We start from the raw sequence: 16,454 nt of genomic DNA, 5'->3' as shown, positions 1-16,454 counted from the left end.
TAAAAGTTCAAAGGAAGTTCAGTGAAGAAAGAGTAAATATCAGTAAATGGTCCTGGAAAAACTGGTTATCTATATATGCAGAAGAAAAGAATTTGACCTGTATCTGATACATAATGCAAAAGCTAATTCAAAATGGACCCATAAGACTAAACATAAAATCTAAAACTATGAAACTAGAAGTCCTTGTACCTTGAGTTAGCCAAAGTTTTTTTTTCATTATTTCTTCCTTTCTTCTTTTCTTCCTTTCTTTCTTTTGTTCATCCCCCCCCCCCCGCCCCAGGGGAGAGGGCAGCAAGGGAGAGAGGTAGAAGGAGAGGGAGAGAATCCATGCTGAGTATGGAGCCTATCTCAGGGCTTGAGGTCATGACCTGAGCCCAAATCAAGAGTGAGATGCTTAACTGACTGAGCCACTCAGGTGCCCCAAAGATTTCTTAAACACACCACCAAAAGCCTGACCTATAAATTTTAAAAATGAAAAATTAAGTATTTCTGCTCTTTGAAAGACACTGTTAAGAGAATAGATAAGCCACACACTGGTAGAAGATTTTTGCAAGTTACTTATCTGATAAAAGGCCTGTATCCAGAATTTAAAAGTGAATACTAAGTAAGAAAAAAGACAACAAATTTAAAAAAGTATTAAATTTGAACTATTTGAATCATTTCACCAAAGAAGCACAAATGGCAAGGATGCACACCAAAAGATGTTCAATATTTGGTCATAAAAGGCATTTAACTTAAAAACTGCAATGAGACCCCACTATATACTCATTAAAATGTCTAAAATTGGAACGCCAACCATACCATTTATTATTAAAGATGTGAAGCAACCAGAACTCTCACACATTGCTAAAGGGAATGTGAAATGACACAGCTTTGGAGAATAATTTGGCAGTATCCTAAAAAGATAAGCACACATCTATCAAATGATCCAGTCATTCCATAACTTAGGATTTACCTAAGAGAAATGAAAGCAGATATTCGCACCAAGACTTGTACACACATGTTGACAGCACTTTTATTTGGAAAAGCCGAAAACTGGAAATAACCCAAGTGTCTATCAGTAGGCAGATGGATTAGCAGATGATGGTATATACATGCAATGGAATAGTATTCATCAGTAAAACAGGAATGAACTGTTGATACATACAACTTGGGTGAATCACAAAATAATTCTGCTGAGGGAAAAATGCCAAACAACAGAGGAGTACATGCTATATGAATCCACTTATATAAAATTAGAAAATAGGAAATTAAAAAAAATAAAATAGGAAATACAAACTTGACAAAGCTGATAACAGAAAGCAGATCTGTGGTTGCCTTTGGATCAGGGGTGGGTACAAGGGAGCAGGTGTGAAGAAGGGAATGAATATGATTGGGCTTTCTTATTTTTTATTTATTTATTTTTTTATTGCAGTAATGTTTTCATTGGTATATGCATATATAAAAACTTACCAAATTGTACATTTTAAATAAACTGTCAAATCTCTACAGAGCTGTTAACAAACAAATGAAATTATTGAAATTCACCTTCTCCGGAATTAAAGACATATGCCCCTGAAGTTTTCATTGAGAGCTTCTGGCTTTCCTGATATATAACTTCTTCAACTCTTTGCAAAATACCTCCAAGTCTATTCTTCTACCAATAAACACTCCAATGTAATGACAGCCTTCCTAGTGCACAAAGTGATGCATTTGATGGACTAAATGTACTCAACACATGCTCAACATGTTAAAATTATCTGTCTTTCATTTGTATTCCACAGAGGCCTCATTTAAACACTTTATTCGATGTAATTAAACTATTAACAGAGAGTTAAATGTTCAGAACACTTTAGATCTCCAGAATTGGGTAGGAAGGAGAAATTGGAAATAGCAATGTCATAGAAGGAAATAATGATCAAATAAGAACCTTAAACTCTTTTTCTTAATAAGCAGATATTGAAGAAATTAAATCTACAGTGTGTAATTCTGGAAATCATGGCCTCCTACCTGTTCCCTCTGATACAGAATTCCTACTAATGGACTTGCAACAAGACAAAACTAAAATTACCCAGGTAACTTGCCCCCTACTTTATCCTATGGCTTTTATTTCATGTGTATTATTACTTTTAGTGGCAACTTATTTCATCAGTCTATATTTTTAATAAATTTTTTCCATGTTTGTAAAGTTCAGTGAAGCACAGAGTAAGTAATATGTAGAGTATTTGGCTTCTTGATTTTCATCTCTAGTTTGTTCTTTTTTTTTTAATTTTTACTTATTTATGATAGTCACAGAGAGAGAGAGAGAGAGAGAGAGAGAGGCAGAGACATAGGCAGAGGGAGAAGCAGGCTTCATGCACTGGGAGCCCGACGTGGGATTCGATCCCGGGTCTCCGGGGATCGCGCCCTGGGCCAAAGGCAGGCGCTAAACCGCTGCGCCACCCAGGGATCCCTTGATTTTCATCTCTATGAATAAGAATAATGCCTGTTATTCCTGAATATTGCAATTTATATTATTTTATGGAATCCTTACAGAATGCAAATGATAGAAGTGTTTTCTAGTTTTATACTTCTTTTTGTTTGATTAATAAATATCCACTAAAGAAGGGAAACTTCTGGTTATGTAGCAAACTTAATAAAGTCACCAATTAACAGGCTTTTCAATAGTATTATAATTTACTCAGCAAGCATCAAAATAATCTGCTTTAGATTTTGTTTTTAAAAACCCATTAAATTAAAAAGAATTTAAGATAAAATGATAAATCTCAGTAGCAAGTAAATAGTTTTTACATTGATCCAACCCTGGGGAATACCATGAGGTTCTGTATACTCTCTCACTTTCTTCAAAGTATCCATATGCTTGAAAGATCACCCAGCTCTGCAGCCTAGGTTGGGCTGTCCCAACAAACGGCCTTCTAGCCACACGTATTGAGCCAATAGCTCAGCAGAGCTGCTGGGGAAGCCCTTCAGGCTAGCGTGGGAGAGTCTTATGGTCCCTCCTAAAATTACAAACATAAAGCAGTGTCTTCTCCTCCCATGGCTGAGATAGAATTATGGGAGGCTGAGAAGATGTAGAAGTGATACATCTGACATTATATGGTCAAAAATACTGCAGGTGTCTTAAATACACATCTACATGATAGTGCATTTTTCCAAAATCAAGCATTTTTTCTTACCCATCTCCCCTCAAAAATCACGAGCCTGGTTGACTATGAAATTGTCCATTTACATAGAAAAAAACAAGCATCCATCTAGGTATACTAGAAAATTGTTCTACATCCTTCCATCCTCCACTCCAGTGCCTGGAATTGGAATCCTGAGCACCATGATTGAGCTAGTGAGTGGAGGACTGGATGCCTCCTTAGAGCCCCTTCCAAATGGTTCATGAGGCTAGCTACCACCAATTTCAAGTTGGTGTTCTGCATTTTCTGAGTTTAATGTCCTTTGGATTTGGAAATCCTGGGACTTGAGGAGGGGGCCCTGGGTCCTTGCATTCATGACCTGCTATTTAGTTGCCACTTGTGAGACCAAAGCAGGCCAGTCTTGGCCCTGTTTGCAAGAGCAATAGCTGGAAAACCCTGAAATTGGGATTTTCAGAGGTAAATTGGAACAGGTGAGTTGAGGATACAAGATTGTAGTAAGAATCTTGTAAGAACCAAGAAGACCATAGCCAAAGACAAAGTCCAAAGGATACAAATAGGAGGATAAGCATCATGGTTTTTAGCCAAGAGGGCTAGAAACAAAACACCATGAAATGAAAAGATGGAATTTTTTTTAAAAAAAAAGCAATTTACAGATTAAGAGACTGTTCTTTTATATAGTGACCAGTTATAAGAAAGGACATTGTCTCCTAAAGAAGCCACAGAAGGTCATAAAAGTATCACAGACGGGATGCCTGGGTGGCTCGGTGGTTGAACATCCACCTTTGTCTCAGGTTGTGATCCCCAGATCCTGGGATCCAGTCCCACATCAGACTCCCCGCAGCAAGTCTGCTTCTCCCTCTGCCTATGTCTCTGTTTCTGTGTGTCTCTCATGAATAAATAAACAAAACTGAAAAAAAAAAGTATCACAGACTAAACCAAAAAAAAGTGTTTATACCAAATAAACTACTAATCTCACTCATGGAAATTTATAGAAAGGAAAAAACTCAAAATAATATATATTTTTATGAGAAGAGACTCTTCCCAGATGTATGATTTATTTTTTTAAAAAAACTGTGTGTCAAACACAGAAAAATAGATGATTAATTGTGGAATATCAAGTTAATACTATATCATGCAGCCACTACAATGAGTAGCATCAAGGATATGTAATAATGAAAAAAATAGCAAGAAACAAGGGGAAGTATGGGTGCTTTCTAAAGAAGCTAGCTGGTCCTATGGGATTGGTATATTTCCAAAGAGTTACCCATAGATCACATTTTATAGGCAATCCCTGTCATTTGATGTAGTCTACTGTCATACCTGTACCTTCACATGACAGAAACTTCTAACAGTAGTTCTAATTTTCACTAGAAATTGCTTCTTCTACAACTTTTAAATAGACACTAAAGTAATTTTATTAAGTAAACAAATAGTTAAATAGAACATTCCCCCATTTCAAAGTTTTTTTTTAATTCAACATATCATATAATTAAATCTGTCTTCCTTAAAGAAAGGCAAGCTATTTGTGATACTCAATCCACCTCACCAAGCCCCTAGTGACTTTCCTTTAGCTTTCTTCCATAGCATTCCAAGAATACCACATTTTACCCACCCTGCCCAGTAGGAAGGAGCCTGGTGGCCACCCATTCTCACTCAGACCTGCACTATTGACCAAAAGGAGCTATGCTCTATCCTTTTAATAAAGATGTAGATAAGCTTTCATTGGCAAGATTGAGTACCTTCTATACTTGGGGAAATGACTTATGTGTATGAGTCTGTATGTGTTTATAATATAAATGTAATGTATACATATATATTCATGTATATTAAAGGGAAGAATGTTACTCATTTATCTCTATTAACTGAGAGATCCATAATCATGCAATTTTGTTCATATTTTATGGTCTATGGGTATTCCTCTTTTTTTAATTTTATTCAAACAGCTGAATTGGTGTAAAATCAATATTACAAGGTTCCATTTATTTATTTATTTAATATATTTTTTAACAAGGTTCTTTTAATTGTAATACCATGATTCTCCATTTGTTTCCTAGCCTGGCCCCAAAGCTGACTTATTCAGATAAAAATGTTCTAACTGCCTTAAAAATCAGAAGAAAAAAGTAGATGTAATTCTACTTGGATTATAGCCATCTCAGTAACAATACAGTTGTAAAATACGATATTTAACATTTTTTGAATGGAGGAAGAGGGCCACAACAGCAAATATGCCTAAGGCCCATAAAAATCTTGTGGTCCTACCTGGCCCTGGAGTTTCCTCCAGGATGGTTGAATTTAGTTGTCTTTCTCATGTTGTTGTAGGTAAGGCCTGAAGTCATGTCTCTCCCCTTTTGGTTTCAGTATGTAGGACAAACCCTAATGCCATCCTTGCTGACTGACTTTGTGTGGAGTCTCCTGATGAGACTCTCTTCACCCAATTGTGTAACTGCATTCGAGGCGTCAACCATGCTGAAAATGACTCTGGAATATCATGCCCATAAGGTCACCATGGTAAGATACTTGACAATGAGCAAGGGAACACAGATTTTATTCTCTAAAGTGTTCCTGTTGCCTTTGTTATAGGCCTATTTCTTTTCCTTTTTATTTCTTGCTATTGTTCACTATGTTACTTTAATCAAATGAGGCTTTTTTGTGAAATATTTCAAGCATGCAGAAAAGTTTAGAAAATAATGTCATGAACTACGACCTACCAATCATACCAAATCATAGTACCTTGACACATTTGCAACTGTTTTTTTTTTTAAAGAATACATTAATGACAGTAAACTAGTATAGTTATAATTGAAATCTTTTGTATAATGACTAAGGGAAGTTTTCAAGGACCCTCAGCTTGCTGTAGTGCTGGCTACATAATTTGTGGGGCCAAGTGCAAATGAATACAGGGCTTCCTGTTCAAAACATGGGGAAAAAGTGCCATTAAATATACAAACATATGAAAGATATTTCCTTTTCCTCTACAGTCTCTTTCAATTTGTCACAGCATTTTTATTTTCTATTTAATGTCTTTCTAAGTTATACATATAAATATGAGCATTTAATTCAACAAAATAATGCAATTTATATTTCATAGCTCACACAGGAATATGTTTTTCTTCTTACGAAAAGAACAGAAACACTACACAAAACTAACTCAATTGTTTTTATTTTACTTCTTGTCATTCACACATTCTATTAACACCTTCTATCCTCAGTTTATCGATGAGTCATCATTTTCCACTTAGATGGGTGAGGGTTCAATAAATGCTTATCTTATACTCACTTTGATGTCCCTCTGACTCCTATGCTCATGGGTCCACTGGAATTCTGTGCACTTAATGAGTGCTGCATGTGAATGGGGCTACACACAGGAATTACAGCTGATGCCTGCTCATATACATGCTCCGTTGTCCCATTGGGCTTCACTTACCAAACACAAGCTCAAAGATAAAAATATTAAAAATTTGAAGATGGCGACAGCAAAGCTTTGAACCTTCTGAGTGCAGAACCCTGTGCAAATGTAGAGATCACATGCTCATGAAACCAGCCCTGAGGGGGTTGGGCTGAACTCCCAGATCCCAGTCCTGACACACAGTGTTATGTAATTGAAAATAAAATAAGAGCTCATACTCAAATTCATACAGCAGGAAAGAGGAAGTAAAGCTTTCTATAGACCTCCCAATGAGGCTACAGATGGGAGGATTCCCAAAGGCAAGCACGACCCAGGGAGAAGCTGGAAGGCAACAGTCTATTTCTTGACCAATTCAAGTTCTCTCATCTATTGAGAAAGAGAGGCTGGATGAAGGCTGTAGAGAGGAAGAGAAGCCTGACAGAAAGCTAGATGTGTAAAACTAGCCTCTGCACAGTAAAATTATTGAATACGGAGAAAGCAACTGAATGAAGATGGAAATTCAGCAACTTTTACTCCACCTCAGCTCCCACAAACAACTGAAGTACTGAATACAGTGGATTCTTGTCTTAAACTGGATTGGATTCTAAAATCAGGTATAAAAGGGGGTGCCTGAGTGGCTCAATTGGTTAAGGGTCCACTCTTGGTTTTGGCTCAGGTCTTGATCTGGAATCTGTGAGATCCAGCCACACAGAGCTTCACTCAGTGTGGAGTCTGTTTGAGATTCTTGCCCCTCCTTCCTTCCCCCACTGTTCCTCCTCCTGCTCACATCACTCTCTCTCTCTCTAAAACTAAATAAATAAGATATTTTTTAATAAAATAAAATCAGTTATAATGGAAAATTGTTCATGTTTAAAAGTATCCCTGAAAAAAACCTAAATTGCATATATAGTATATGGGCTTATAATCTCTAAATAAATCTAACACAGCAAGTCTTCTTTTAGGAATTAAAGCAGATCATAATTGCTGTACTTGAGTGTATAGTAACATAGTTGGCTTGTTTTGGGACATGCTGCATGGAAAAGAAAAGAGGATAAGAAGAAAGAGCTCTAAACCCATAGTTAAAAAGTCAGTGGAGAAGAACAATGTTTAATGTCCACAATTTTGTGTTCACCTTGGAGCATATGCAGCACAAGGAATGTCCTGCACTCTTAACACTTCAGTTATTTTATTTTATTTTATTTTTTTGCTTGGAGTTGAGGGTTGGTCTAGATAACTAACTGTATATGAGACAATTGCAATTGAATGTAAATTATATCAACCAACATTTCAGCTTATGATCTCTGAGGAATATTTTCAAAATAGTGAAGTTATCCGGTTAGATGAATTTGATGTTAAATATATAGCCACTAATTTGAGACAAATTTCAGGTCTGGCTAGTAATCTCCTTTTTCAAGAATGAATATAAAGGGGAAAAAATAAAACTGACATAGGGCCTATGAGTAGAATTTGCAAGAGTATGTGACCCAGTGTTTACCATTCTGGATCATTCTTCCAACACATAGTTTAACCATTCCATATGTAGATTCAAGTCTTCTTTAACTTTCAGAAAGGTTTTTTGAAATTCCATTGTTATTCTGCTCCATAATTTTGACTTCCTTCTTAAAGGATTTGAATTATCCATGTTCTCTATACCGAGCTTTTATGTCTTATATAATGAAGTCTACCTTCCCCAAATAATTTTTAAAAAAACTGGGTATTTTCCCAATATCAATAAATGCATAGGCTTACTTCTCATCAAAACAAATATTTTACATTGTGTAGTCATACATATAAATATACTTTCCTCTAGTGCTTATTTGTGTGTTAATTGCTGCCTTGGCCATTCTGAGGAGGGCTAAATTCTTAGATCCAAGAAATCCTTGGTTTAGAGGTGGCCATGGAACAAAAGACTCTGAAATTATTTTTCCAGGTGTCTAAGATTGTGGATGCTATTTATAAGCAATTGTGTGAACACTCTTCTCCTGTCATGAGGCATACTTTGTTGCGGGTCATCACCTTGTTGATACGTACTTCACCGAAGAAGGTTATCTTTCAACTTATGGATTACCCAATCCCAGCAGACAAGTAAGACACCCTTACACCTTCCACAAGGGTCTCCAGAATATGACAGAGCTGGACAGAGTTAAGGTCACTTCTTTTTTTCTGAAAAGGATGTCTATTTTTGTAGAACATAGGATGATCATAAAGTTTAAATAACATCATGCATTTTATTTATATTCTCATACAACACCTACACAGAGTAAACACCACTGACAAATGATCATGGTCACTATTATTTATGTGATACTTTAAATTGTGTTCTACTGCATATTCCATAGGAACAAGCCTCTCCTCAAAGTAATGATGGATTTTTTGCCATAAGTGATAAAATTTATAGTGCTTTTTTCTCATTTATAAAAAACAGATGTAAGGTATTTCTATCCACCAACAAAATAATGAAACATTAGAAGTAGCTGTTCCTTAGCTATTTATCTGAAATTCATGATCCAGGATCACAGAAAATATTAAGGAGAAAAGAATACCAATGTGAGCTTAAGGGACAATATGAGCCTAACTCACATTAGAAGAGGGTAGTAAATGACAGCACTTTATTTCTATCATTTGTACCTTGAGAAGGAAGGCAAGACTTCTCTACTATTAACAGTATAAAAGGCAGGAAATTACATTAAGAAAAAGATTCAGGCTTTGAAAACAAATGGATCTGAATTCTTTCTCAGCCACACAAATTTCTAAACACCTTGGTCCTCAGTTTGTCTGTGAGATGAGAAAAATTCTTTATCTATAAAGCAATTATATAAGTTAACATCTGTAAAGGCATACCGAAACCCATAAAATGTTAAACCAATTATATGACTGACCTTTTTTTCCAACTGAAAGCTTTTATTAATTTGGGAGGCTCACAAATACAAAGCATTTTACTACTCAGAAAATTCCGAAATTAAAAATCTTTATAAGACTCAGTGTTTTCTCATTCAGGAATTAAGCACCCATTGTATGTAAAATATTACCAGCCTTCAAGCATTTTTTTGAGAGATAATGGCCCATGGATTAAAGTTGCCAGTGAATTCAATACAAACAATATGAAATGAGGAGGTATAGACAGCAAGCACAATTACAGTTAGGTGAACTTAATTAAAATAGTCATCAGCAGATCCTCTGCAATAGTAGGTGAGGTTTGAGGTAGAAAAGACTAGGATTTGCAGTTGAGCTAAATCAGAGAAATAGAGAGACTTGTCTGATCAGCTAACAAGTATGATCAAGAGGTAAAGGAATGAGACAGGGTATATGAGACTTGATGTCCATGTGGTTCTAAGCATAGTTCTAAAGTTGAGCCAAAAAGGCAGGAGCAGTGGGGTAATGGGTTCTAAAGACCTGGTATGTCTGTGTCCCAGAGGACCAGGCCTCCCTTAGGAACCGAAATGCAGAGACACTATAAAATAGGGTTCAGAACCCAGCACAGATTAATAAGGTATCGGGAATTTACCCACACAAAGGTGTCTAGCAGTTTTTAAGATAAGCACAAAAAAAAAAAAAAAAAGTCCCAAAGAGTGGCCAGATATATAGAAAGGAGCTAGGGGACTGGAGGTTGAGAAGCCAGGATTCTAGTAACATCAGTGTCACTAATTAAATGTGTGACAGTTCGCAAAAGGGACCACTCATCTGAGTTCAATTTAAATTAATTTTCTAATTTTTAAATTTATATAGTTAATTTTTTGCTTAGTATTTCTACCTATTTGGTTTTTTTAAGTTGATATATGTATTTATATATTAATCTGTATTACTATACCAGTTTTTAAATATTTTATTATTCCTTGGTGAAAAAGGTCATAAGGTGGGAAGATCAGATCTTGGAATGGAGAAAACTTACCCATTCTTGACAGTGACCTGGACAGATATTTAAATGTGCTAAGAAATGAACTTGCAGACTTGCAGACTGTATTTTCTGTAAGATCTCATCTAAATTCTTCCTCTGTTTTCAAGGACAAGAGATTAATGGGATTATTTGGAAATGAGCATATCAGTTTGGTTTAGACTTGTCTGCAATTTCTGTGCTACATAAACATGTAAAATCAAGACTTTTCCCAATTCACAACACAGTATAAGTAGGAAATTAATAACCTGATTCTCACTATGTGGGACGGGGGGGTGCGGGGACTGTGTTTGCAGCACTTTGATACTGATGTGGCAGGCAGCAGGCTCTGAGTCAAGGATGGCCCCTCATGTGCTGAAGACAATCTTGTTGATACTGAAAGGAAAGCCTGGAGAAATGCAGGACAGCCTAATGGAAAGAAGACGTTTCTCCCTAGATACTACTAATATGATGCCTGTAGCGGTAAGTAATACCATGAGTGTTTCTCTGTCCTGGTGTTTTTCTGATCATGAAAACCCCTATCTACCCACAGAATCAGTCATACTTCTTGACACTGTTCTGCTTTCATCCATTCATTCTTATTGCTTTCATTCATTCATACTTATTGAGTGCCTACTATATGCCATACCCTGATCAGAAAGCTTACATTCTGGTAAAAGACACAGTAAACAAACAAAAAAAAATGTGTCATGTGTCAGATGATATAAAGCTGAGAAGTGATGTGGAGAAAAGGAAGTGGCAGGGAGGATTTAGGAAAGTTGGTCAAGGAAGGCCTCTCTGCTGAGGCAACATCCAGTCAGAGAATAAAGGAGTGGTCCTTGCAAATATCTGGGCAAGAGAGTTCCAGACAGAGAGAAGGACAAAAGCTCTGCAATGATGGGAACTTGCCTGCTACATCAGCGACTACAAGGAAACCAAAAGAAGAGAATGGAACAAGGAAGGAAGTTCAGAGATGGTGTCAGAGAGTAGCCACCAGATGGACCTTATAGACTTTTATAGGTATGTGAAGGCCTAATGTCATTTGTGCCCACCATTTCATATTTCCTGAGGACTAAAATCACTGCTTCTGGAAGTAAATTCTAGTCTTACAGAGATATAATAGGAAGAAAATGGGTAGTGTTCCACAAATGTGAGGTGGTCAGATGTGTTTCTCTGATGTGGTGGGTGGGTGTTGAAGTGGTCAGTGGACCAAATGATTGTTAGTGATCTAGCCTGCCTCCTCTTAAATATCTCACTGGCCTGAATTGTTCAAGCATAGGGAGGACCTGGGTTATTGGTAGGACTATTCTTCATGGCCACATATGAAGGGGACATTGGGATGTATACTGTCCTTTAGAACTAGCTCGCTTCCCACTGGTTTGGCAGCCAAGAGTTGTTGATAGTGCTTTGGGAGCTTATTGCCATAGAATACTGGGCACTGTTCCTGGTTCAAAATGGACTTAGTCACAGTTACAGAATGAATGAATGAATACACATTCACAGTAGAGGCTTCCTTCCAGGAGGAATTGCAAAGGGATTGCAATTCCTCCTTCCCCATTTCACTAAGACTGACAGGGTTTAGAGACAGGTGGCTCCTTCATTGACTTCTTTTTCCTTCTCTTATAGGCATCCCAGGCTCTGTGCACATTGCTGCCTATTAGTTCTTACAAGAGAGCAGTGGCCCAATTTTTCCCCCAGCTCTTGATGGCTCTCATGCTTCAACTCTTCTACAGCAGTGACCTGAGACTGATGATTAAGGACAGGCTGTTGTGAGATCATATCAGTTATTTTAATTTCAATAAGAAATAAGCTTCTAGCTGTCAACTATTTCTAGTCCCTTGGCTTCATGTGGAACTCTTTATAATTATATGCAATGCATTCGTTTATTACAGTTTTCTTTCCTCTGCAGGGTGGAAGGCCTTTAGAACCCCTAAGTAGCAATAAGTTAGCTAGGACCTTCCCTGAGTGTGTGCAGAGCGTACAAAGAACCACTCCCACAGAACATGGTTTATTCTTGCCAGAGGGAGGCTACCAAGGGGAGAGAGAGCTGGCCGGAGCATTAGATCCAAAGCCAGACACATGCTAGCTCTGCCACCTACTGTCTGACAGTGATTTCTCTGGGTAATTGTGTGTGAGAGATTAAAATAATGTTTACAAATGTCCTCTGGGAACTTCAAAGTTGTTTTGTGGTTGATGATGTAATCTGTGGGCTTAAGATGGCACACAGTCATTCTGTCCACATAAGGCAAGATTCAGCTCTCTCCTTTCACCCAAAACAGTATAGTTAGCTTTGCTGTCCTCCGGAGAAATCTGGACCCACTGCCTGCTATTTGCCTTCATCAGGGGTGGACTTCTAAGCTGAGCAGAACTCCAAAGCACAATCCATACCATTAAGATATTTAATCCATTCTCTGTCTTTCAAGTAGACACACATCAAATCATCCCACACAGATGAGAATATATCTATTTATTTAAAGCATCCAAAAAAGAAAAGCAGCAGGCACTTTTAGCAAATTATCACATCATTTAACATCTTTTAATAAGCTTTATGCTCATAAACTAATAAGCTGATCAATGATTAATCTTAGGTTTTACACGGTACCATTTCAGTTGAACCCTAAATCCTATGTATTGTTGACCAGGGAAGATGAAGAGCATTGAAAGTTGTTTTCCTTTGAAACATTCCCTTCCCCCAAACCAGCATCCTGCCCAAGATGAAATGAAAAGGCAGGTCTCACGTACTTAGTGACATAAAGGCCACTGTCAAGTGTGACTCTGCTCTTCTTTGGGGCCTTAGCTATGCCCGGGATGCCCTGAGAGTTCTGCTGAATTGTTCTGGACTGCAAAAGGTGGATATGGCTCTAAAGAAAAAGAAGTGCTGGAACCAGTTTTCCCAAGTGCTGTTTCACCATCACGGGGTTTATCTTATTGCCAAGTAAGAAGAGGGGCTCTGCATGGGGTTCACTGTCTGTCTCACCTTCTCCAATTTTCTTGAGCCATGTGTGAACACAGTCAATATCCACTCCAACTTCCCTCTCTCTTCTAATGATCTGAATTGCCATTTGATTTCTAGTTCTTCCCTTATTTTAGGGATTTATTACTACTGGGATAGTTTTCTCTTTCTTTGTCCTCCTACTTGATACAGATGCCCAATTTTCCTCCCTCCAAAGAACAGGTTTCTCTTTCAAATATGGAGAACTAGAGGTAAATCTGCTTTTTCTTTCCTCTGCTGTTAGCTTATTCCTGCTTTGTAGGTATCAGACAGTTATAGATGTGTTCCCGCTTTAAAGAGGTTCAATAAAAATCTGTTTGCAATGAGACAAATAAATTTGAAAAGTATATTGAAAGAGAACTTTTATTTTTCTTGTAGTAGAAAAGATTTGTTTGTTTGTTTTTCTAATTAACTCCTTACCAAATGGCAAGTTTCTGATTATAGGGATTAGATTTTCTGATGAAGAATCGAGATACACAGACTTGACAACATAATAGGCCATTTGAAGTTGTGACCAATGCAGAAAGTACAGTCTATATGGTCTCTGGGCCCCTCATGCATTTCAAGTGGCAACTAACACACACAGATTTCAGGAACATCTTATTTTATAAAAGTATGGTACATCTGCACCCCACAAATGGCCACTAGTTAAGAGTCACAATATCCTTAGTACCTTTGGATCTTCTTACTTAAAATATGGTCCTCAGACCAGCAGTAACAACATCATCTAGAAGTTAAAAATAGAAGGCAAATAGAATCTCATGGCCCACTCCAGTCCCACTGAATCAGAATCTGCACTTTAGCAAGATCCCTGGGTAATTTGTACACACATTAAAATCTGAGAAGAATTGGTTTAAAATACCAACCTAGAGTCTTAAAATGAAATCTGTCACATCAGCTTTTCCAGTCCTGCCACTAGCCATCTGATCCAGGCCAGCGTGTCAGGACAACTGTGAGACTGGCCATTTCCCAGAGTGGCTTAGTGAATCAGAACTCATTAATTCTCCTGAGTAACATAGGATAGTCCCAAACTCTCTTTTCCATTATATCATTCAAAGGAAAGACTTGGTCTAAAACCATGATGGTGATCTATGCAGCCATCTTGGTTTGCCAAGATACTTATTTTGCACTATTTATTTTCTCTCCTTGGTCAGGCAAGAGCTTATGGTATTACAAGGCATTCTGTTGTGGAGCACAGGAAAGGAAAGATAGGAGAGAGGAGTGATATTAAGGAAAGAGATATAATCAGTGATCCAAGTCTATATAATAGAGTCTGGAGTCTGAATAGAATCAGAATGCGGCAACAGTTTACCTTGAGTTAGGGAATATTAGAAAATATCTATTTATCTGGGTGGTACAAAATATGAGGATAATGATTCTCTCTTTACGACCATTAGCAGCTGCTAATGCAGGAAGATCTTTTATCTTCTTTGCTAATTCAGTGCCTTATTCTCCTTTACAGAACTCTCAGTGACTATAACTTCCCACAGTTTCCAGAGACCTTGCATTATCTCTACAAGCTCTCAGTGGAAGGTCCTAGACGGTCAGAAGACAGTGTCATCATAGTAATATTCTTCACTGAAGTGAGTTTTATTGGAAGACTGCAAACAACCAGGTTCTCATTCCTTATCCAAACTTAAGTCCACCCTCCAATCTTTTATCTCCCTCTCTTAATATTAACTCTTATCAAGAGTTGAGAAAGTGAAAAATAACTTTTGTCATGTCCTGGATGTGGATTTGCACGAACACTAATTATTTAATACCAGTTCATGTATATCTACATGCTTGTTAAAATAAATCAAGGAATACTCCAAGTATACCTAAAGTTTACTTAAAGATAATAGGTAACATCTGGGATCTGAATGATATATCAGACTAGGGGAAGAAAAAGGAATGGTCCAAATAATGGAGTAAAATTAAGATATAGAACTACAGCAATGTTTATATGAATATTACACCATATATTAGAATGCTATACTAGAGCCAAGCAAATTGAGGAAGTCCTTTTCCTTACATAAGGAATGTAGAAAGTTTTATAAGTTGAAATTCTCTGAGTCAAATAAGAATCTTTCCATAGAGGTAATATATCATAAAGTATCAATCTAAAGTGCCATGCCAAATATTCTAAAAAATTTGGCATAATTTGAAACATCATAGTCAGTGAAACAACTAATAAACTATAAAAGACTGACCCATTCACTACACTACTTACTTCTAGAGTTTTCAGAAAGATACATGACTTAGTTTAACCAATATCTGCACTAGCAAGTCACTAATGTTTCCAAACCTGCCTAATCCATTTGAATCTCATTATTTTTATTATGTTATGCACTATTTTTTCATTATATTGCCCTTTAACTATATACAAACATTAAACAGGTCTTAATATGACGTGCATAATTGCTCCCATAAAATGATACATTCAAAAGAATTTACAAAGGACATAAGATTTACATAGGCATTATTACTGTGAAAGATGATGTTTTATGAACCCTAATTGCCTCTCTTAACATGAATGTAGTGCTTCCTGCTCTTGAAGAGTGGCATACCTGTCCTTCTAAAAACTGAGCGATGACCACCTTGTTCCACTACTTTCTCTAAGTGGAGCATCTGGGCAATCCTCAATGGCTCAGTTCTCCATAAGGTCACTTGGCCTTTATTTTTTTAATATATTTTTTAAAGATTTTACTTATTTATTCATGATAGAGAGAGAGAGAGGCAGAGACACAGGCAGAGGGAGAAGTAGGCTCCATGCCTGGAGCCCGACACAGGACTCGATCCTGGGACTCCAGGATCACTCCCTGGTGAAAGGCAGGCACCAAACCGCTGAGCCACCCAGGGATCCCCTCACTTGGCCTTTAGATGTTCTAAGCACACAACCTATGTATTTTACCTCAGTTTAGTCTTGTTAGCCAGCAATAGTCAACATAGTACTATCGATGCTTATGCCATGTATTTAGATGTGTTTTTTCTAGTTTTCTACTGATATAAGTAACAGTAGAGTTTACATCTTTGTGCCTAAATCTTTCTTTTATTATTTTAGATTATTTCCCTCTAATAGGGAAATATCACACTATCCACACT

The 16,454-nt window shown here is 37.1% G+C and overlaps 1 protein-coding gene across 1 annotated transcript in view; it reads left to right on the top strand.

Annotated features, from left to right (window-relative positions):
• Positions 1 to 16,454, top strand: part of MROH9 (maestro heat like repeat family member 9) — a 152,029-nt gene that overhangs the window by 107,770 nt on the left and 27,805 nt on the right. The window contains exons 8-14 of the mRNA XM_055324332.1: positions 1,936 to 2,054; positions 5,481 to 5,630; positions 8,438 to 8,592; positions 10,696 to 10,861; positions 12,005 to 12,147; positions 13,176 to 13,313; positions 14,833 to 14,953. Coding sequence (XP_055180307.1) covers positions 1,936 to 2,054; positions 5,481 to 5,630; positions 8,438 to 8,592; positions 10,696 to 10,861; positions 12,005 to 12,147; positions 13,176 to 13,313; positions 14,833 to 14,953 — 992 coding nt within the window. The remainder of the gene's footprint in view (positions 1 to 1,935; positions 2,055 to 5,480; positions 5,631 to 8,437; positions 8,593 to 10,695; positions 10,862 to 12,004; positions 12,148 to 13,175; positions 13,314 to 14,832; positions 14,954 to 16,454) is intronic.

Source organism: Nyctereutes procyonoides, unplaced genomic scaffold (assembly GCF_905146905.1).
Source record: "Nyctereutes procyonoides isolate TBG_1078 unplaced genomic scaffold, NYPRO_anot_genome, whole genome shotgun sequence".
NCBI lineage: Eukaryota > Metazoa > Chordata > Mammalia > Carnivora > Canidae > Nyctereutes > Nyctereutes procyonoides.
Note: the sequence above shows the minus strand (reverse complement) of the source record. Positions and strands in the feature narration are given on the sequence as shown.